This window comes from Notolepis coatsorum (genome assembly GCF_963971535.1).
Source record: "Notolepis coatsorum genome assembly, chromosome: 10".
In the NCBI taxonomy this organism is placed as follows: domain Eukaryota; kingdom Metazoa; phylum Chordata; class Actinopteri; order Aulopiformes; family Paralepididae; genus Notolepis; species Notolepis coatsorum.
Window position 1 is genome coordinate 123,619,673 of NC_140174.1, and position 24,144 is coordinate 123,643,816.

Consider the following 24,144-nt stretch of genomic DNA (forward strand, 5'->3'; position numbering starts at 1 on the left):
AGGTTAGCCCTTTACTATCACACAACCGACGGCGATGCTCCATCATTAGCATCATTAGCTCGCCGTCGGTTGTGTGATAGTAAAGGGTTAACCTTCTGTCGTGTGGCAGTGAAAGGGTTAATCATCAACACCTTCTATGTGTTTTCGATCCTGGGACCCGTTCGCGTGTAGCATAATGACAAGCAAGCAGTGCAAAAATGCGGAAGCATTCGTCACCGCACGCCACTACGGTAAAGCGCCTTTCTTTTCAGGCCCGCTTTGGGAGCTGTCGCGCGGAAATAGGCTGTCTATTGCCATTCTCTTTGACAAACTCTAACCTTAACCAGCTCCTTAACAGCGCCTAAACTTAACCGTTCTAACCTTAACCAACTCCGAAACAATGCCTAACCTTAACCTTAACCTTAACCATGCCTAACCTTAACCATAGAAAGAATATTGCCATTCTCTTTGACAAACTCTAACCTTAACCAGGTCCTTAACAGCGCCAAGGCCAAGGCGGGATCTCATGCGCATGCGCGGGCACCTTGCGCGAGCACGCCGGCGCACGCACGCACCTGAGCGAGCACGCCGCCGCCGGTGCACGCACCTGGGCGCTGGGCGAAGGAAAATGAAAGGCGCATTACCGCACGCCACTACGGTAGAATGCTTCCGCATTCTTGCACTGCTTGCTTGTCATTAAGGAACAGGCGACCCGCGTAGCAGCGCATCCCAAAAGACATTCTTTGATTTCACAAATACACCACTAGGGGGTGTTAACTGTGAAAATGTCAAATACGTTTCTTACACACGGGAGGATGACGCAGGAGGAGGGGGGGAGGATGACAGTTTACAGGAGCTGAGGAAGTGAAACACGTTATAAAATAAAAAGTCACTGTAAAACCAATTGCCCTTTTGATCCCAAAATAGATAAAAGAAAGTCTCATCGTCTCTCAGTTCTCACACAGAACACATCATCCAATCTTCCTCCTCCTCCTCCTCCTCCTCCTCCTCCTCCTCCTCCTCCTCCTCTACCCCCACTCCCCCCAACCTTCTTCATCCTCCTCCTCCTCCTCCTCCTCCTCCTCCTCCTCCTCCTCCTCCTCCTCCTCCTCCTCCTCCTCTACCCCCACTCCCCCCCACCCTTCATCCTCCTCACCCTCATCTCCAGTCTCAATAGCCCTAAACAAAGTGAGAGGAGTGGGCCGGACTCCCCTCCTGAAATGAACACCAAAGAGAAAGAGTGTTGAGAGCGGCGGCAGGGGCGAGGCGGCCGGTGCTCTCTGGCGCCCCCACCTGGTGGCTCTCAGGTGGCGTCGTCGTCCTCTTCATCCAGCAGGTGGTAGTTGAGGGTGATGACCGCGCTGATGAACTCTCCCAGCTCCACGAAGTCGGCCGTGATGATGTTGATCCCGCTCTCGCCCGGCCTCTGGGCCCGGATCCACTGCATCATACTGGGCAAGGCCCTGGGGGGGGGGGGGGGGGGGGGGGGGGGTGGAGAAAGAGAGAGAAAGAGAGAGGGAGAAAGGGAGAAAGAGAGAGATAGTGGGGGGGAGAGAGAGAGACAGAGACAGAGAGAGACAGAGAGAGAGAGAAAAAGAGAAAAAGAGAGAGAGGGAGATTTTGATTTTATAAAAAAACGTTATATACTAAAACTACAAGTGATGCAACAAAACATTCAAATAAATACTTTACATCTCAACAAAAACAAACAAACAAAAACAAAACAAACAAACAAAACAAACAAAAAAAATGCAATTAGGGACAACGATGCTGAAACTGAACTATATTGTCATGTGAATTTTCCCCAGTGGAAAACCCTCTAAGTGATCCAAGGTTCTGGGTGCATCAGAGAGAGAGACACCGGAGAGGCACTGTGGAAACTGCAGTTCTGAGAAGAACGTCTCTAGATTCACCTTTCCCTGTGTGGTGCTACAAAGCAGGCCTGTGTGTGTGTGTGGCAGTCTACAGTCAAATCCTTTCCTTTGGAGAATTAGGGCCGACTCATCAGATGGCCCTCCTCCTTCAGCCTTGTCGTGTATACTCCTAAAGTTCACCAGTTGCATACCACAGGGCAGTGATGATGCCAGGGGCTGAAAAAAGAGCAGGGGGACTGAGATGCTCTCTGGACTGACAACCTTATTAGTCAGTTTGTTATCCGTGACACCCTGTCCGAGGCCTCCGTTGTCATCCTGGTTCAGACGCCACTCCAATATCACCTCCAGCTCCCCGGTGTGGAGACTGGCAGCCCCCAGTGACTTCCCAGCGAGCAGACTGAGTCGTGAGCTCAAGTCCCGTATGTAACCCATGCCGATCATAGGGTAGAAGTTAGCCTGCAATGGCAGCTTGGCCATCGTCCTCCGAGGCTAGATCTGGAAACCGTTGAGGTCGGTGTAGAACGTGTCTCTGCTGCTGATGTACGAGCTGATCCTCATAGCCAGCTCCTTGCTGAACTCTCCTCTGATGTCTACTAGGTTATTGAGCCCCACAGTCATACCTTCCAACCCTTGAACATGGTAGAGGTGCTGGTAACATGAAGTGATGTCAGAGAAAACATCCCCCCTAGTGACTCTGATGAGAGGTTTGCTGAAGGAGTATGGCGTGGCCTTCCCATCGGGCATGAACCGATACGCTCCGCTCCTGTCTCTGCTGGACGTGGTTTCGTACCACAGGAACTGGACCTCAACCTTGTGTCCCGACCCGCCCTCCAGAAGCTGAAAACCCTCCATAAGTCCAGTCTTCACAGAGTTCCATAAATGTATATGAATATACTTGATGGTCAAAAATGTTTCAGCCTCCTGGCCCTGATGGCGGGACACCTTGTAAAGTTCAGACCTAAGTGACAGCTCACCAGTCCCCTCAATTTGTAAAAAGTCATATTCTACTTCCTGGGCGATGCCCGACAGCGCCTCACTGACATGATAGATAGACATACCTAAAACTGGGACCTGAGGTAGGAAAGTCAGTGAGGTCAGGGAGCAAATAGCTCTTTTCTTCATGTCCCTTGCCCCATACAAAAAAAATAGCCACTCTAAAAACACTCCTCATTAGAAATAAAGAGTAAACCACCCATGTAAACAAAGTAAACAAAACAAACAAAACTATACTGAGTCCACTCCATCATCTTCCTTTCTGAGGTCCCGCTGTACCTTCTGTACAATTTTCCTCAACCTGTATATTTCTTTGTCAGAAAAACGTCCATCTCCTTTACACTTCATATTTCTCCTAGCTGACACAATGAAATTCCCCCTATCTGGAAAGAACTGTGCTACCTCTACCCCCTTCCTGTTTTTTGTTGACCGTAAAAAACATTTTCATTGCCTCCATTGAATAGGAAGATGTAGCGTCTGTATCTGCAGATGCATCACTCCCCCATTCATAATCATCGTCAGAGCTTTCCGCCGACCCTGTACCCTCCTGTGTACTCTGTGTACTACTGATTACTTCTTTCACATCCGCCTTCTTAGCTTGAGAGCTTGGCAACCTGTCTACTTCTGACTTTCTTTTCTGCCGAACGACCTTGAGCTTGTTCTCCTCCTCCTCCATGTCAACATCCACTACCACTCCTTCCTCCACTCCGACCCCACCACCTGTGTCCTTTGACACTGTTCCATCTACCGGTCCACTTTCCTCCTGATTAATTATAGTGTCCTTGCTGACACCAGCCCCTCCACCCTGTCCCTGCAGATCAACTCCATTTCCACCATCCACCCCATTTTCACTTCTATCCTCTTTATTCTCTTCAACCACAACCCCCCCCCCCCCCCCTCCTCATTTTCATCCCCACCAACTTTTCCTTGTACTGCGTCTCCTGCCTTGCCTGTGCCTTCCTCGTTTTTATCACTCTTATCTGATCCAATAGCCTTTTCAGAAGCCTCTCCCCCTCCCCTCTTCCCCTGTTCTCCACCACCCTCGACAACTCGATTCAAACCCCATGCTGTTTTTCCTTTCTTTGTTGCGTTCTTCCCAGCATGTTCCCCCGTGCTAGGCCCCTCTCCTGGGCAAGCCTTTCTCAAATGCCCCTCTTTACCACAATCAAACTATAAACAAGGTGGCCTGTTGGGACGTTAGATCCTAATGTGAAAAACTGTGATTTTATATGTCTGCACTTTATGTGCTCATTTTATGCCTGTCTTTTTTCTGTTGTGACGCACTTTGAGCTGCAGTTTCTGTATGAAAGGTGCTATACAAATAAAGTTTATTATTATTATTATTATTATTATTATTACAGTAGCTATTTACACCTGGGTGAGTCACAGCTAGTACATGAGCACTCAGGCGCAGAACACAGAGACAGACAGGCAGGGGGTAAAGGCCACTGGTGGGTGTGTTTAACAATGAAGGGCTGGGGGATGATTGAGGCAAAAGTAATATATTTACGTATTGTATCAAAAAATGTAAGTATTACAAAAAGTACATATATTACATATTCAAAGAATATTTTTCAGAAAACGTTAAAGTTCCCCTGCTGGGGATCGAAGCCAGGGTCAATATATTACTAAATATATAATGTACATTATGTACCAGGGTTTTCCTGTGGTCGATGAGTACTTTATTACGTTGTCTGTGTAGGAGAGTGGGTGTACAGTAAATAGCTGAATAGCTGCTGTGTGACGACTCACTCCTGGTGCAAATACACACTCTACTGTCTGTAGGCATTATCATAGGGAGCGCTGTTTGTGATCTAAGATTAGTAAACTGATGTCAGCCGGCCAATGTCTGTCACACAGAACAATATTTCTCCCCATCTCTCTCTCTCTCTCCCTATTCAGCGCTATCTCTCTCTCTCTCTCTCTCTCTCTATTCAGTGCTATCTCTCTCTCTATTCAGTGCCATCTCTCTCTCTCTCTCTCTCTCTCTCTATTCAGTGCTATCTCTCTCTCTCTCTCTTTATCTCTCTCTATTCAGCGCTATCTCGCTCTCTCTCTCTCTCTTACCTCTCAGTGATGGTCTCTCTCTCTCTCTTACCTCTCAGTGATGGTCTCTCTCTCTCTCTCTCTCTCTCTCACCTCTCAGTGATGGTCTCTCTCAGTCCGCTGGCCACCCCCTTCATCACGGTGCTGGCCTTGGGCGTCAGGACCACCTGAGACACGAAGAAGGTCCCGTTACTCCTGTAATGGTGACATGAAAACATCCTGTTGAACTCCAGCCCCATTCACATATTTACTCCAGTCTCATTCACATATTTACTCCAGTCTCATTATCATATTTACTCCAGTCTCATTCACATATTTACTCCAGTCTCATTCACATATTTACTCCAGTCTCATTCACATATTTACTCCAGTCTCATTCACATATTTACTCCAGTCTCATTATCATATTTACTCCAGTCTCATTCACATATTTACTCCAGTCTCATTCACATATTTACTCCAGTCTCATTCACATATTTACTCCAGTCTCATTAACATATCTACTCCAGCCTCATTCACATATTTACTCCAGCCTCATTCACATATTTACTCCAGTCTCATTCACATATTTACTCCAGCCTCATTCACATATTTACTCCAGCCTCATTCACATATTTACTCCAGCCTCATTAACATATTTACTCCAGTCTCATTCACATATCTTCTCCAGCCTCATTCACACATTTACTCCAGTCTCATTCACATATTTACTCCAGCCTCATTCACATATTTACTCCAGTCTCATTCACATATTTACTCCAGTCTCATTCACATATTTACTCCAGCTTCATTAAAATATCTACTTCAGTCTCATTCACATATTTACTCCAGCCTCATTCACATATTTACTCCAGCCTCATTCACATATTTACTCCAGTCTCATTAACACATTTACTCCAGTCTCATTCACATATTTACTCCAGCCTCATTCACATATTTACTCCAGTCTCATTACATATTTACTCCAGTCTCATTCACATATTTACTCCAGTCTCATTAACATATTTACTCCAGTCTCATTCACATATTTACTCCAGTCTCATTAACATATTTACTCCAGCCTCATTCACATATTTACTCCAGTCTCATTAACACATTTACTCCAGTCTCATTCACATAATTTTACTCCAGTCTCATTAACATATTTACTCCAGTCTCATTCACACATTTACTCCAGTCTCATTCACATATTCTAATTATCTTGGACGCCTGTAAAGCATATCTTGGGGGACAAATAATTTCCTACAATGTGAATATGAAAAAACCTGGTAATTACTGTTGAAAATCTGTTGAAGTCTGACCCATTTAAACCTCTCTGGTCATAATGTCCCGTGAAAATAACCCCCTTTTTATTTGCTCACCAAGTCATGTACATCCATTAAAAGTGGTTGTTTTTGCCACTGAAACCGAAATCTGGCTCTGAAATCCTGTGAGGGGAGAGTTGTTGCAGGCAGAGCTAGTCTGGACAGCAAGTTGTGTCAGTGGCTCTGCCACAGCATAGCGTCCAGACTCCAACCGGGCCACACTCTGAGAATAAAGGCCAACAACATGTCGCCCACTTGGCCTCGTGTTCATATTGATGCAGACTTGTTGACGTTGTGGCTAGATAGGGACTGGGAGACCCATGTTACTGACCAGATACTCTATATCAGTGATGGCTGTTTACTGCAGAGTGGAGGGACTGGGAGACCCATGTTACTGACCAGACACTCTATATCAGTGATGTCTGTTTACTGCAGAGTGGAGGGACTGGGAGACCCATGTTACTGACCAGACACTCTATATCAGTGATGGCTGTTTACTGCAGAGTGGGGGGACTGGGAGACCCATGTTACTGACCAGACACTATATCAGTGATGGCTGTTTACTGCAGAGTGGAGGGACTGGGAGACCCATGTTACTGACCAGACACTCTATATCAGTGATGGCTGTTTACTGCAGAGTGGAGGGACTGGGAGACCCATGTTACTGACCAGACACTCTATATCAGTGATGGCTGTTTACTGCAGAGTGGAGGGACTGGGAGACCCATGTTACTGACCAGACACTCTATATCAGTGATGGCTGTTTACTGCAGAGTGGGGGGACTGGGAGACCCATGTTACTGACCAGACACTATATCAGTGATGGCTGTTTACTGCAGAGTGGAGGGACTGGGAGACCCATGTTACTGACCAGACACTATATCAGTGATGGCTGTTTACTGCAGAGTGGAGGGACTGGGAGACCCATGTTACTGACCAGACACTCTATATCAGTGATGGCTGTTTACTGCAGAGTGGAGGGACTGGGAAACCCATGTTACTGACCAGACACTCTATATCAGTGATGGCTGTTTACTGCAGAGTGGAGGGACTGGGAGGCCCATGTTACTGACCAGACACTCTATATCAGTGATGGCTGTTTACTGCAGAGTGGAGGGACTGGGAGACCCATGTTACTGACCAGACACTCTATATCAGTGATGGCTGTTTACTGCAGAGTGGGGGGACTGGGAGACCCATGTTACTGACCAGACACTATATCAGTGATGGCTGTTTACTGCAGAGTGGAGGGACTGGGAGACCCATGTTACTGACCAGACACTCTATATCAGTGATGGCTGTTTACTGCAGAGTGGAGGGACTGGGAGACCCATGTTACTGACCAGACACTCTATATCAGTGATGGCTGTTTACTGCAGAGTGGAGGGACTGGGAGACCCATGTTACTGACCAGACACTATATCAGTGATGGCTGTCGGAATGTAGAGCTATTTAACACTTATTTTAACAAAAGAAATACCACTTCCAGCACAATACAGAAGGTTAACCCTTTCACTGCCACACGACAACGGGTTAATACTTCCACAACCACACTACAGAAGGTTAACCTTTCACTACCACACTACAGAAGGTTCTGTATCGTATAGCTCTCGCTCGGCGTCACTCTCTGCACTGTCGTCGCACACGTGCACGCGCACTGAATAAAGACCACAATGTACCTTTAATCCCAATATTTGTCTGACCACACCCCTATCAGTTTACCCATATAAGCAGGGGTGGGGCCACCCACTCGCCTCCTTCTCGCTTTCACCACAAGGAAGTGCCTCGGTAGATCCCCACTTGAAGTGATGTGATGGTAGGAGAAGAGTTCTCTCTCACTATTTTCGAGAAAATACGGCGATATTGTCTTCGTACTGGAGTGTCTGGAAGATGATGATCATTCTAAAAATCCTCCACCGGTTTTCGTATTGGGAGTTTGCGCCGCTACATGCCTTTCCAACTGCAGTCCTTGCTGTGTGCTGGTTGCGGTAAAGACACAGCTGGGCTGTAGGACGCGCCGCTGTTGTGAGAAGCGGTGGGTTCCAGGTTTGGTGAGTTATGTTTTGCTGGCAAGCTCCACTTGTCTGTTAGTGCTATGGGGGCTAGTTGACAATGTTTATGAAAACCGGCCCCAGACTAGGGTCCTTTGTTCAGCCTCTTAGGCGACAGAAGACCTTGGTCTGAAGCCCTTTATAGTTGAACTAGTGGGCCACGACCATTAACACTGGTGATCCCTGTGTTTTCTGGACGAGTGGATGTCTCTCTGTCACCGTGTTAGGCCCCATCTTTCATATCCAAATGAGAGTATTCCCTCACGAGGAGATATGGGCATAGATGTTCATTAGCGGAAGATCTGTGTTCAAAGTCAGCTACACAGGCCAGTTGGGTATTGTGCTGGCTCCGTCGGGTGTTGGTAAAATCACCGTTGTAAAACTGTGTTAACATCTTGTTTCTCTTTTCTCTTAAAAAGTGAGGAGGGTTTCAGAACGGCGGCCTGTCTGGGTGAGTGTTATATCATTGTGTACAAGTTCAGGTGATAGCTGCTTAGCTTACGTGCTAGTGGTGGCCTACTGTTAGCCAGTCAGCTGTTAGCTGCAGCGCTAGCCTGCTGTGATCACTAGGTGGCCTACCTGGCTAGGCTAGGAAACGTTAGCTTGCTGCTGTCGCTGCTTAGCTTACGTGCTAGTGGTGGCCTACTGTTAGCCAGTCAGCTGTTAGCTGCGGCGCTAGCCTATGCTGTGATCACTAGGTGGCCTACCTGGCTAGGCTAGGAAACGTTAGCTTGCTGCTATCGGCCGAGGCCCAGCGCGGGGTGGCTCCGGCCCCTCGCACGCCGCCGCGGTTCCCAACTCCCCTCTCCCTCACGGGGAGAGGCATCTCGCGGGCAGGGGCGGTAGCGACCGACGGTTGGAGCGGCCGTTAGCTTAATGCTACTCTGTTGAACGTGCTTTGATTATAACATGTTTTAAACACTCTTGACTACGACGTCATCTTTGACAGAGGATGTTCGTCGACCCTGCCCTGAGCCAGGACGGCAAGGACTGCGTCAACAAAGGGGACCGTAGCGACGGGTTGGAGCGGCGACGCTGGCCGGGTCGGCAACACAGAACGGCTGTGTTTACTATGGTGCCTTGAGACTGCACTTCGTTGATCTACGCTCCGGGTAGGCAAGGTTTGGCCAGACCTTGTACACCTCTTCTGGCTTTCCCTTCTAAATGTTTTGTAAATAACGATGTTTTCCAAAACGAGTGTTGCTGCACTACATTTAGGATACGACGCGAGTTATGTGTGAATTGTCTTGTCACTGGTATTTAGCTTCTCCATGCAAATCGGTTTGTTGTTACAGATGTGAAAATGATCTGGTTTGTTGTGTTGAGAAACATCATGTGTGTTTATATGTACCGTGTACTCACAACTAAGGGGGTTAACTAACCTATAAAGCTATGCTTAGTGACAAATGAGTAAAGAATGATTATTTTCTCAGCCTGTAATGACAATGAACAGTGTGTTCACATATTAACAGGTTTTCCTGTTTAAACTGGCCGTATTAAGGGTAAAGTAGGAGGATTGTGTTTCCCCCCGGTTCCCTGGGGACTTCTTCATCCTCCTCTCAGACATGTTGTTGCACTACATTGTGTCACTGTGTGGTAGGGATACGATGTAACCCTTAGCTTGATTGCTGAGGTTGTGCTAAAACAGCTGGAGAAACTTTATTTTCCTAAAAGAAAAAATTGTTTGGTCGCTTTCGTGTGTGCTTAGCAAGGCCTGTGGCCGATACTAATCGAGAATTATGTATTCTCTCATTATGAAAAACGGCGTTCCTCTGTAGAGTGTTTTTGCCATTTTTTGTAGGTGATGATGGGTTGTGTGTGTCATGTGACCTACAACTGGGTTGGACTGGCCACAGAAGCACATGTGTAAGTTTGGTACCGGGGCTCTTGGAGAGCCCTCTCTATTCTGTGTTTTTTCCTTAGTAAAAATCAGATAGCAGGTTAGCTCATGCGCTGTGTGAAGCCGTCAGCCGTTTCCTAGAGCTGACTATGACTGTGTCATACTCTCTTTTTGTCATTACATCGTATCATGGGTGTGGGGTCGTAAAGGGGTGAACTGGTAACCTTTCCTCCCCCTTTTTTCTGTTGGTCAGGGGTAAACCCACCTGTCCTTCAAGGTTCCTGTCACGTTGCGGTTCGGCATGTTACAGGGTGAGGGGGGGGGGGGGGGGGAGTTTCCTGGTCCCACGGCCTGGAATATTGGGCGTGTGCACCGCAGAAATTCCCCCGCTATAGAGTACATCACCGTGCGCGTCTCTGTTGGTAGGACTTCCGTGTGCTGTTCAGGTCCATGTGATGGATCTGTTTCGGGGGGTGGTCAGGGCTCCTCCTCACCAAGCTCCTATTCGGGCCTTCTGTGAGTTGGGACTCCTTCCGTGAGGAGGGAGCCTCCTTCAGAGTACAGAGCCTCCTCCTCAGATTGTCAAGGTGAGTGGACCCTCTAGAAGGAGTCCTACTCTATTGTGTATGTATTCGATTCAATTCGATTATTGAGTGTGTATGGGTTCAGTGCCTCCTCCCCGGAGAGCCCTAAAACCAATTTTTTACATGGCTCAAGGTGCAATATATTCTTTTCAATCTGTACAGCTCGCGTGGGAAGTCTCTCTGGGGATTCCCGTCTCCTTCCTATGGGAGGGTGGTGGGATGTAAAAATGTGAATTTTTTTTACCCCCGGCTGTGTAGACTGGGATACATACTGTTGGTGCTTCCTTCTTTTCTACTAAAAAGAGTTGGAATTAGGAAGTATCACACCCCTCTTGTCGTTCCCCTGGGCGCCTTGGGGATTCAATGACAGGTCTAAATAGCCTGTTCATTGATGTGGGTGTGTCCCGACGCACGTATAGTGCTAGCTCGGGGTGTTCTGTAAACAGGCGACTGACTGGCACGCCTTGGTTGCTTGAGGTTAAAACGGCGTTTTTATAAAGCAACTGGGATGGAGGTTTTTCCTTTTCCGACGACCAAATCCGACGACCTGGTTTGGTTATCGACGGATTCTCGTTCATATCTGGGGGATGATGACGGAATGGATCTGAACATATGTAGAGGGGTCTCACGCCCTGGGGGTGGGCCACCGGGCACGGTTCGCCCGAACGTCTGGGTGGCGCCTTCTTTTCATGTTTAAGATCAACACGCATATCTGCCCCTTCTCCTGGAGTAGGCATGTCGGCGTGGTTAGGGCACGGGACTGGTTCTGGTCACGCTGGTCCGGATCAGTTGAACCTGTTGTCCGCCGGGGATGCAGATCTGCTGTTGTGGTACCCTGAGGGACTTTTTCAGGGGGAAAAATGCCAGGTCGGTCCGGGTGTCACAGGGTTAAGCGCTATGGAGACCCTGGTTGGGTAAATTTTTTACTCAGCACTGTCGTAATGGCTTACGGCCATGCCAACCTGTACACGCTCGATCTCGTCAGATCTCGGCCGCTACACGGGTTGGTCCTGGTTAGTACTTGGTTGGGAGACCGCCTGGGAATACCAAGTACGGTGTGCTTGGGGCTGGTTCTCCATTCTTTTTCGCTCCTCTCTCACGCATGGCGAAGAGGGGCCTGTTGGGGTGGTCTTTGACCTCCTCTGGTGACCCTGTGCTTCCCGTATCGCCGGGCCCGGTCCGAAGTCATGTTTCGTCGACCCGTAGGCCTGGGTTAACCCTTTTTTGAAAACTGAAAAACCTGTACTGCGTTATAGCCGGTGTATACCCGCAGGTGTGTTTTGGAGTTTTTTTCTTGAGGGGTTATAGGAACAACCACCGCATTGGGTAACACAAAGGTGGTTGATTCCCTGGTGTGTTGGAGCAGTGTCAACTCCCGGGTTCACCGGTTGAGGGTGCCCCTGCATGTTCATGATGTCTGCCAATCGTATCAGCCTTCTCTGCCTCAACCCTCTGGGTGGGGGCTTTTTAAATGGAGGCTTGGTCATGCAACAACGCCAGCTTACGCCCCTTCCGCCGGGGGGCGGCTGTGTTCAGCTGTCCCCTCTGGCGCCTGTCTCGTCCGCAGTCTCCAGGCTAGGGTTAACAGCCTGTTGCCTGGTTTTTCCCCGGTGCGCTGCCTGCTTCCGTTGGTTGACCTTTTTTGTGTGCTTACGGCCATGCTGACTGCCTGTTCTGCAGGGTCAGTGTGCCAGGCGGTGTACTATTGGGGGGACAGGGCCCGCTCGGCTGAGGGGCCTTTGTCCGAATACGCTGGCGATGTGGGGGGCGGGGTCACTAAGTGTCCACCTGGTGGGGTCTTGATGCTGGCATCATGGACTTCTCCGGGCCCCCGTTCCAGGGGATCCAGTCCCTTTGGTGGGTCTGGGTCTTCCTTCGCGCTCCGCTGCTACGGCCTTGCCACGGGGTTGGGTTTGCCCTTGACCCCGTGATTCTGGGGGCAGTAACGAGGTTGTTCCCTCCGTTCCCGGGTGGCATGCGGGTTGTGCGTGTGTGTAGTCGTGGGGTCAAGCCACGGTCTGCTCACCCTGTGCGTTGAGTTGCTTGAGTGCCTCTTCGCACGGTCGGGTCCGTCACCCTCCCGTGAAGCCTCCAATAGGGGGGATGCCCTCCATTAGGGTGGGTCGGGGGGGCTCGGCCCTCCCTGTTCTGATGGTTGTGGGGGGCTTTCAGCGGGGTGTATTTGTCGGCCGATGGCTTTCGCTCGGCCTCCCTTGTGCAGAGAGTGACGCCGAGCGAGAGCTATACGATACAGAACGTTAGGTTATGACTATAACCAAGTTCTGTTAGTATAGTGACGCTCGGCGTCCGACGCCGCTGCAGCCCTTGATCTCGCCTTGTGGTGAAAGCTTGGGAAGGAGGCGAGTGGGTGGCCCCACCCCTGCTTATATGGGTAAGCTGATAGGGGTGTGGTCAGACAAATATTGGGATTAAAGGTACATTGTGGTCTTTATTCAGTGCGCGTGCACGTGTGCGAGGACAGTGCAGAGAGTGACGCCGAGCGTCACTATACTAACAGAACTTGGTTATAGTCATAACCTAACGTTAACCTTTCACTACCACACTACAGAAGGTTAACCTTTCACTACCACACTACAACAGGTTAACGCTTTCACTACCACACTACAGAAGGTTAACGCTTTCACTACCACACTACAGAAGGTTAACATTTCACTACCACACTACAGAAGGTTAACCTTTCACTACCATACTACAGAAGGTTAACCTTTCACTACCACACTACAGAAGGTTAACCTTTCACTGCCACACTACAGACGGTTAACCTTTCACTACCACACTACAGACAGTTAACCTTTCACTACCACACTACAGAAGGTTAACCTTTCACTACCACACTACAACAGGTTAACGCTTTCACTACCACACTACAGAAGGTTAACGCTTTCACTACCACACTACAGAAGGTTAACATTTCACTACCACACTACAGAAGGTTAACCTTTCACTACCATACTACAGAAGGTTAACCTTTCACTACCACACTACAGAAGGTTAACCTTTCACTGCCACACTACAGACGGTTAACCTTTCACTACCACACTACAGACAGTTAACCTTTCACTACCACACTACAGACGGTTAACCCTCGGCTGTTGTGAGGGCTAGCTGCTTCTCCGGGTGGGTGATAGTTTTGATATGCGAGCGCCAGTTGTGTTGCTATGGGGGGAATGGCTACACGACTTACGAAAGCCAACTCCAGGCTGGTACCCTTTTTTGCTGCCTCTTAGCGGCATGGAGAGGGTTCTGGTTTGACACCCACGTTACATGAGCTCCTCATCGGGAGCTCTATTGCCTGGGACCGTATCCGAATCTGCGGTTTAATGCCCCGGATCTCTGGCCAAACGGATACTCTCTGTCACCGTGCGAGGCCCCACCTTTCAAGATGAAAGTTACCCGGCACGAGGGAAGTGGGTTTGGTGTTTCGTTATAAGAATTCCTCCACGCTCAAGTCGGCTGCAGCCCATGAGGGAATTGTGCCGACACCGCTGTGTCTGTTAATCACCGTTCTGAAGACTGTGTTGACTTCTTTTCCTCTTCTCTCTTCGGATGAAGAGAGGGACAGACGGCGGCTGTCTGAAGTGTTGGCCTATATTGTGTTCTCTCGTTGTACAGTTTTCGGTGATAGCTGCTTAGCTTGCGTCCTAGCTGGGTTGAGCTACCTGTTAGCCAGTTAGCTGTTAGCTACGACGCTAGCTCTGTACGCTCGCTCGGCTGGGAACGTTAGCCTGATGCTACGAGTTAGCCTGGAGTTAGCTGTTAGCTTATGCTACACCGTTGAACATTAGCCGTGAAAATAGCAGGCCATAGCACTCTGACTACGACATCATCTTTGACAGAGCACCATGATCGGCTGTTGGAGGGGGGCGTCTTAGCTTCTTTTGCCCCGCCAGCGAGGACCTTCGTCAACGTGGAGACCAGTGTTGCGGTCCTCTCAGCCTGCGTTCATTGGTGCAGGAAAGGGTCCATTGGACACTTCCCCCCTCTTCCTTCCTTCCCTTCTGAATGTTTTGTAATAACGATGTTTTTTTCCAAAACGTATGTTGCTTCCCTACATTTGGGGATGCGACATGTGTTGTGTGTGAATTGTCTTGATCGCTGGTATAGCTTTCTCTCTACCTAGAAAACGGCGTTGTTTTTTACGTGAGTAAAAATTAACTGGTTTTGTTGTATGATGAGAAGTTGTGTGTTCATGTAACGTTAGGCAACGTAGTTGAGCTCACAACTGGCTGGGTTAAAAACATAGTTTTTAAAAACATAGTGGCATGTGATCGAGGGGTAAGTCCCTCTCTCAGCTTGTGATGACAATAAACATGTGGCATGTTTCACATATTAACAGGGCTGTACCTGTTCAAACGAGTCGTATCAGGGGTAAGGTGGTGAGGGGTGGTTTATTCCCCCGGTTTTCCCCTGGGCCCCCCCCCCCCCCCCCCTCCCCTCAAACATGTTTTGTTTACAATATATTGTTTCACTATGTTTGTGGGGATACGGTGTAACCCCTCAGCTTCTGCTGGGGTTGTGCTCCTGCTTAGAGAGGCAATTCTTTTCTGAAGATTGTTTGGTCGCTGTCATGTGGACTTAGCAAGGCCTGTGGCTAGTACTTAATCGAGGACTTGTGTCTTCTCTCGTTATGAAAAACAGCGTTCCTTCTACGGTAGTGAGAGTGTACTTTTGCCTTTTTTGTTGTGATGGAGGGTTGTGTGTGTCGTTAAGATCCACACCTGGGTTAGGTGTTGGCCTACAGAAGTTGCATGTGTAAGCTCTTGTACCAGGGCCCTTAAAGGGGCCCTCTCTTGGTCTGTGTTTTTCTTCCTTTAGGAAAAGGTGTAAAAATTCAGGTGGCAGGTTCGCACATGAGTCTATGTGAAGCTGTTAACGCTTCATGTAGCACGCTATGACTGGTGTCATGGCTCTGCTTTGTCATTGCATCGTATCAGGGGTGAGGGGTCATGAGGGGGTGAACTGGTAAAACCTCCCTCCCCTTTTTCTGATTGGTCAGGGGGTTGGACCTCCTGTCCTTCGGGCTTCCTGTCACGTTGCTGGATCAGCGCGTCACAGGGTAGGGAGGGGGGGGAGGGAGTTTCCTGGTGCCACGCCATATTGGGCGGTGGGCCACGGAATTCCCCCCGCCATAGAGTACGTTACTGGGTGCGTTTCTATTGGTTGTGAGACTTTCGTGAGTTATTTTCAGGCTCCATGTTGTGGACCTCTGTTACAGGGAGTTTCAGAGCCTCCTCCTCAGGGAGTTTCAGAGCCTCCTCGGTGAGTTTCAGAACCTCCCTCTCAGTGAGGGAGCCTCCTCAGAGTTTCAGAGCCTCCTCCTCAGATTGTCAAGGTGAGTAGAACTTAAAAAGAAGTTCTGCTCTGTTGTATGTGTATTGAGCTTGGTGGGTGATGCAATGCAGTAGAGACGATTTGTTCTTCTGCTCTGCTCCCTACTAGTACTGTGTATATTGGGTCAGAGCCTCCTCCTCAGGGAGTATCAGAGCCTCCCTCTCAGCGAGGGAGCCTCCTCAGAGTTTCAGAGCCTCCTCCTCAGAGAGTCCTAGTCCAATTGTTACATAGCTCAATGTTGCAATATGTCTTTTCAATGTATTGCTCACGTGGGAAGTCTCTCTGGGGGTTCCCCGTCCCCTCTTTTGTGGAGCAGGTTGACGGGGTGTTGTTTAGGGAGTTCCCTGACTCCTCGCCTGTAATGGTCGGTTGAGTCATGGGATTCCCCCCGCCATAGGGTACGTCACTCCCCGTCCCCTCTTTTATGGAGCAGGTTGATGGGGTGTTGTTTTCCCTCAGCCGCGTCGTATGGGACCCATGTCCGTATTTTTTTCTGTGAAAAAAGCAGCTTCTTGTTGTTCTCCCAGGCGGCTTGGAGGAACGGTATCTGGGTTCTTGTTAGAATGTCCATTGATATGTTTTGGGTCTCGACGTGTACATAGTGCTGGCCCTGGGTGCTTCTGATAGGAACCATGCATGGGCTTGCGCGCCTTGGTTGCTCATCATTGAAACAGCGTTTTTATGGGGCAACTGGGATGGAGTTTGTCTCTTCCGAGCGCCAGTGTACTAGGCTTGTCTCGACGAATTCTCGTTCATCTCTGGGGGATGTTAACAGAATAGATCAAAGCCTTGGTAGAGGGGTCTCACGCCCTTGGGGTGGGCCACCAGGCGCGGTACGAAGGGGACCGTCTGGGTGGCGCCCTCTATAATGTTTTGAATCGACACGCGTACCTACCCCCCTCCTGGGACTGGGGATGGCGGCGTGATTAGGGCACGGGACTGATTCTGGTCGCGCCGGACCAGGTCAGTTAACCCGTTGTCCACCGGGGTGCAGATCTGCTGTTCTGGTACCCTGAGGGACTTGTGCTTTTTTCGGGGGGGAAAATGCCGGGTCGGCCCGGGCGTTGCAGGGTTTGACGTTATGGAGATGTTTGTGGTTATGTTACTACGTGTTATCCCTCACTGTTGCTTGGGCCATGTTGTGTTGTACCTTGCGCCGTGCTGAAGGAGCCTGGTCCTTCTCGATTCTCTTTCGCCCCTCTCTTCTCCTGCTTAGGCGGGGCTGGGAGGGGGCTGTTGAGGTGGTTCTTGTAGAACTCCTCTGGCATCCGTGTGTACGTCCCGGTCGCGTCTATATTAAAGGCAGCCGAAGAGTGCTTCCGCATTGGCGTTTTGCGCTCTGATTGGCCGAGCGCGCGCATGCGCATGAGCCGCGACGCGCTCCTCTAGCCAGGAATCGAAACTCTGTTTAAGCTCCAGAGAGCGAGGCTGAAAATCCACAGTTCTTGCCCCACTGATGGTAGCCGAATCGCGGATCAGAGTTTTTTGATGAATACCCCCAAAATATGGAGGTCCCGAACGCAATTAAGTATTGATTACGCCGTAACGAATCATTAAAGAAATATACCGTTAACTGGAGTATGTTGTTTCTTTACATATATGTTGGATTAGAGAATTGGTTTGTCATGACAATCCAATAAAAAATCGCGATTTACCCGGTGGCTACAACAACACACATCATTGTTTACAATGAACGGTGGGGCTAATCGACACGGACGCGTTAAACTAACCTAAAGTTAGTTGTTCACCAACAATCTACAGACACAAACAAACACAGAACCGGACTGTTATATTAAATTAATTGATTGCTGTTTAACGCGTCCGATTATTCCCATCATGTCACTGCCATTGGCTCCGCACCGCGCTCTCTCACCGGCCGTCTTACCCCACGGACGCGCGCTCGTCCTCGGCATCGCCATCGATCAACCGCCGCCGCCGCCACCTAAGTGGGAGCACCGCGCGCCCCAGCCCAGCCCCACCGTTCATTGTAAACAATGATGCATGTAGTTACTGTGTGTTTTTGTAGCCACCGGGTAAATCGCAATTCTTTATTGGATTGTCATGACAAACCAATTCTCTAATCCAACATATATGTAAAGAAACAACATACTCCAGTTAACGGTATATTTTTTTAATGATTCGTTACGGCGTAATCAATACTTAATTGCGTTCGGGACCTCCATATTTTGGGGGTATTCATCAGAAAACTCGGATCCGGGATTCGGCTCCCATCAGTGGGGCAAGAACTGTGGATTTTCAGCCTCGCTCTCTGGAGCTTAAACGGAGTTTCGATTCCTGGCTAGAGGAGCGCGTCGCGGCTCATGCGCATGCGCGCGCTCGGCCAATCAGAGCGCAAAACGCCAATGCGGAAGCACTCTTCGGCTGCCGGTTCGAAATTGTTTTCGTCGACCTGTTGGCCTGGGTTAACCCCTTCTTGAAAACTGAAACACTTGTACTGCGGTATAGCCAGTGTTTACCTGCAGTTGTGTTTTGGAGTTTTTTCTTGGGGGGTTATAGGAACAACCGCCTCATGTTAGAACCAAGGGGGTGGTTGGTTCCCTGGTGTGTTGGTAGCGGAGTCAACTCTCGGCGTAGGCCGGGTTTGGCCCCGTCTACCTGTGAGTGTGCCACCGCACCTTTCATGACGTCTGCCAATCATGTCAGCCTTATCTGCCTCGGCCCCTCTAGAGAGTCGAGGTTTTTTTTGTGGAGGCTGCGACATGGTGCACAGCATGCCAGCATACTCCCCTTCCGCCAGGGTGCTGTTTCAGCAGACCCCTTTGGCGCCTGTCTAGTCCGCAGTGCTCCAGGCTCAGGTCGAGTGGACTGTTGCCTGGTGTGCTGCCTGGTCCCGCTGTGGGTGTTGCCTCTTGAGTGCTTGGGGGCGGCATGCTGTAGGGGGGAAGGGCCTGCTCTTGGATGGGCCCTGTCCGAATACGCTGGCGATGTGGGGGGTGGTGTCACTAGTGACCGCCTGGTGGGGTCTCGAAGCTGCGGCGCCGTTGGCCTCTCCAGGCCCCCTTTTCCGGGGGGGTCCAGTCCCTTCCTGGGTCTGGGTCCTCCTTCGCGCTCCGCTGCTACGGCCTTGCCACGGGGTTGGGCTTTTGCTCTTGACCCTGTGATGTTAGGGGTTGTAACGGGGGTTTTGTTCCTTTCCGTTCGTTCCCTAGTAGCATGTGGGTTGCGCGTTTGTGTAGTCATGGGTAAGTCCCACGGTCTGCTCAACCTGTGCGTTTGAGTTGCTAAACTCCTCTTCGCACAGTCGGATCCGATACCCTCCCGTCATCCGCTAGGGGGGTCCGGGCGCTCGGGTCCTCCCCGGTTCTGATGGTTGTGGGGGGCCTCAGCGGGTACATTTGTCGAGCTTCCGCTCTGCTCAGCTCCTGTATAACAGTAGACGCAGAGCGGAGCTATACGATATATAGCGTACGGTTATGTCTATAACCATAGTTATATGAGTATAGTGACGCTCTGCGTTGGACTCACTGAGGACCCCGTGGTCTTGCCTTTGTGGTGAAAGACTTGGGAAGGAGCTGTTAGTATGGCCACACCCCTGCAGAGCATCACTATACTCATATAATTATGGTTATAGACATAACCGTACGTTAACCCTTTACGTTAACTACCACACTACAGAAGGTTAACCTTTCACTACCACACTACAGAAGGTTAACCTTTCACTACCACACCACAGAAGGTTAACCTTTCACTACCACACTACAGACAGTTAACCTTTCACTACCACACTACAGAAGGTTAACCCTTTCACTACCACACTACAGAAGGTTAACCTTTCACTACCACACTACAGAAGGTTAACCTTTCACTACCACACCACAGAAGGTTAACCTTTCACTACCACACTACAGACGGTTAACCTTTCACTACCACACTACAGACGGTTAACCTTTCACTACCACACTACAGAAGGTTAACCTTTCACTACCACACTACAGAAGGTTAACCTTTCACTACCACACTACAGAAGGTTAACCTTTCACTACCACACTACAGAAGGTTAACCTTTCACTACCACACTACAGAAGGTTAACCTTTCACTACCACACCACAGAAGGTTAACCTTTCACTACCACACTACAGACGGTTAACCTTTCACTACCACACTACAGACGGTTAACCTTTCACTACCACACTACAGAAGGTTAACCTTTCACTACCACACCACAGAAGGTTAACCTTTCACTACCACACTACAGACGGTTAACCTTTCACTACCACACTACAGACGGTTAACCTTTCACTACCACACTACAGAAGGTTAACCTTTCACTACCACACTACAGAAGGTTAACCTTTCACTACCACACTACAGAAGGTTAACCCTTTCACTACCACACTACAGAAGGTTAACCTTTCACTACCACACTACAGAATGTTAACCTAACCTTTCACTACCACACACTACAGAAGGTTAACCTTTCACTACCACACTACAGACGGTTAACCGAGAAGCTAACATTGAGTATAATCCAGGTGGACCTGCGGTCAGCGACGGAGGCCTGCAGGAACAGGATGAGCTTCTCGGGGTCGGTGGTGTTAGCCCAGGGGGAGGGCATCATCTGACCCGGCCACAGGAAGGGCACCTCCAGCGCCATGGGGTGGTGGTAGAACACCAACACCTGGTACTCCTTCTCCCACAGGTACTGGAGACTCACCTGGGGGGGGGGGGGGGGGGGGAGAGAGAGAGAGAGAGAGAGAGAGAGAGAGAGAGAGAGAGAGAGAGAGGTAGAAGTGAAATTAAGGAACAGGGGAAGAAGTTAATATTGAAAAATCAAACACGCAACTAAACCGAAAGAGTTCAAGTTTCAAGTTCAAGTTTCTTTATTAGTTGTCATACAGAAGTACAGAATACTTTTATACAAAATGCTTCTTTCTGTTACGCTCCAGAGACTGTGCTAGACAAAAATAGATAAGTATAAAATAAGTATAGCAAGTATAAAATAGAAGTCAAGTACGTAGACACAAGTGTTCAGTATGTACATATATACAATGTTCAATGCAGAGTAGAAGTAACTGAGTTACCATACAATATACTATTACATATACTAATATACAATATACTATACAGTGCAAAGCAGAAATGGGATGAGGTACAATTTAGGTACAATTTACAGTAAGGTGTAGTGAGGTATGGGTTGTAGTGCAAATTCTTTACCAATAAATATAAAGTGTGTTTAGGTGTTCTAAAGTGGGTAAAGTGGGTGCTGCAGTGAGTTGTTTGTTTAAAGTGAGTGTATGCGTGTGGATGTGTGTGCTGTGAGTACATTTGATGGTTGTTACATAGTGTTATTGTTCGTTGAGCATCCTGATGGCCTGGGGATATAAATGTCTGGATAGAGTCTTTCTGTGCTTGCCATGAGACTCCGGTATCGCTTGCCTGACCGCAGCAGTTCAAAGATGTAGTTGTTTGGGTGGCTGGAGTCTTTGATAATTATCTTAGCCTTACCCATGCACCACTTGTTGTAAATGTTCTGGAGAGTGGGAAGCCCCCCTCCAATTGTGCGTTCGGCTGAACGGGCCACTCTCTGTAGTCTGCTACGGTCTTGTGCGGTGCTATTCCCAAACCAGGAGGTGATATTGCCAGTCAGGATGCTCTCTATTGTACATGAGTAGAAGTTCTTAAGGATCTTCTGACTGAATTGGAACTTCCTTAGGCGCCTGAGGAAGTAGAGGCGTTGCCGTGCCTTCTTCACAACACTGTCAATGTGTGTGGTACTTAAAGGTACTTAAAACTGTTCACTCTCTCAACCGGTGCCCCGTCGATGCTGAGGGGTCTGTAGTCCCTGACCCCGACCTCCTAAAGTCCACAATCATCTCCTTTGTTTAGCTGACGTTCAGGGAGAGGCTGTTCTCTTGACACCATCCCGCTAGGACCTTGACCTCTTCCAGGTAGGCCCTCTCGTCGTTTGCAGAGATCAGGCCCACCACTACTGTGTCGTCAGCAAATTTGATGATTGTGTTGTTGTTCCGCTGTGCCACACAGTCATGTGTGTACAGGTACAGGGAGTAGAGGAGGGGACTCAGAACACAGCCCTGGGGGGCCCCTATGTTGAGAGTGATGGATGAGGAGGTGCAGTTGCCTGCTCTCACCACCTGGGGTCTGCCCATCAGGAAGTCCAAGACCCACTGGCAGAGGTCATAGTTCAAGCCCAGGTCCCTGAGCTTGGCTATGAGTTTGGAGGGGACTATGGTATTGAATGCTGAGCTGTAGTCGATGAACAGCATTCTCACATAGTTCCCCTGCTTCTTGTCCAGGTGTGATGCTGCTGTGTCCAGCACATGGGCTATGGCGTCCTCCGTGGACCTGTTGGGGCGGTATGCAAATTTCAGGGGGTCCAGGTTGATGGGGAGGGAGGAGCAGATGTAGCCCTTTACTAGCTTCTCAAAGCACTTCATGGCTATGGAGGTGAGAGCTACAGGGTGGTAGTCGTTGAGGCAAGCAGGCTTGGATTTTTTGTGTACAGGGATAATAGTGGACTTCTTCAGACAGGTGGGGATGACAGCCTGTTCCAAGGACAGGTTAAATATGTCAGTGAATACCGGGGCCAGTTGGTCGGCAGACTTTTTGGACACGGCCGGGGATTGTCATGGTTTTTGCCTTATTTCACCTTTCTGTGAGGGACAGCTGTCTATTTTTGCTTTATTTCACCTCTCTGTGAGGGATAGCTGTCAATCCCTGTTCCCTGTGGTTAATTGCCTCATGGATCGGCAGGTGTGTGGGCTTGATTGCACCTGATGCAGTGCAGCTGTGCCTATGGCCACGTGGAGTCTATTTAAGTTTGGAGATCGCAGTGTCAACTGCTTTTTCATTTCCTAGTGTTGGCTGTCCTTTTGGTCACGCTCATTATATTGAAGTGTAGTCTGATCTCTGATTCAAAATTGAGCTTTATGGTAGTCATTCTTATTTTAGGCTACTCACGTGATTCTACACATAAACTCCCATAGTGGAGATTTATTGTTTAACTTTTTCCAATATAAACTCCTTTATTAGGAGGTGTCCTTGTGGCTTATTTACTTTTATACTATACCTCTTTATTGAGAGTAGTCCTGTCTTTTGGGACTTGATTTATTTTCTTAATTACTCACTTTGAGATTTCCACCGGTAAAGGTTGTTTTCTGTTGTTTAATTTTTCCCCTCTCCTAAAATATCTCCGTAAGCAGTCTAGTGGTTGTCCGTTTAACGGATAACTTTAAGAGTCCCTGTTATCTGCTCATGACCCACACACACACACACAGCCCTCACAGAATGAAAAAGCCATGACTGGGTCAGCAGATAACACAGGTCTCGAACAAGCACTAGCTGCGCAGCGTCAAGGATTGCTTTCACATGAGGTAGCTATCGTACAATTACAACAACAACAAGCTCTCATGGTGCAACAGCATGGAGAGATGTATGAAGGATTGCGCAAGATGGATAGTTCCATGCGTGATTTGGCTGACCGCACAGCCAATGCACAATTACCTCCCCCTCACCAGAGCCCACCTAATGTCAAGCACTACTCACAGGCCCCCGGTCATTACCTTGTGAGGCTAAAGTCCAGCTCCCCTCACGCTTTAATGGGGAGTCTGGCACAATGCCAAATAGTGTACAGAGCCCAGCCTTCTCGTTTTCAGTTTGAGGATTCACGTGTTTCCCTAATTCTATCCCTGTTGGAGGGCTGTTCCACTCATACGGGCTCAGGCTCCAGTTTTAAACGACTCACAGGGACTCATGAATGAGATGGAGATCGTTTTTGATCATGAACTCTACGATAAAGAGGTCGCCATGAAGCTGACGCGCATGCGCCAGGGCGCCAGTAGTGTAGCTGAGTTTTCCATCGCTTTCAGGACACTGGCTGGGGCTACAGGCTGGCCTGAGGGACCACTCATCACTTTGTTCACCAACGCGTTATCTGATCAGGTTAAAGATGCTTTGGCGGTTGTGGGATCTCCAGACTACTACTCTTACTACTACTACTATTACTACCCCTTTAATCGCCAAAAACGCCGTAGGACGTCTTTCCCCGCCATGCTCATTCTGCCAAAGACGCCGTACCACGTCTTTGATATCAATATTTCAAAAATCTGTGATCGAAATCATATTTCTCCCCCGGAGACCTG

General features: G+C 49.0%; 1 protein-coding gene across 1 annotated transcript in view; it reads right to left on the reverse strand.

Moving 5' to 3' along the window:
• Nucleotides 1–1,282: 1,282 nt before the first annotated feature.
• Nucleotides 1,283–24,144, reverse strand: part of plcxd3 (phosphatidylinositol-specific phospholipase C, X domain containing 3) — a gene marked incomplete at both ends in the record, with an annotated part of 35,196 nt that continues 12,334 nt past the window's right edge. Inside the window, 3 exons of the mRNA XM_084323172.1 lie at nucleotides 1,283–1,442; nucleotides 4,986–5,087; nucleotides 20,524–20,699. Of these exons, the coding sequence (XP_084179298.1) occupies nucleotides 1,283–1,442; nucleotides 4,986–5,087; nucleotides 20,524–20,699 (438 nt within the window). The remainder of the gene's footprint in view (nucleotides 1,443–4,985; nucleotides 5,088–20,523; nucleotides 20,700–24,144) is intronic.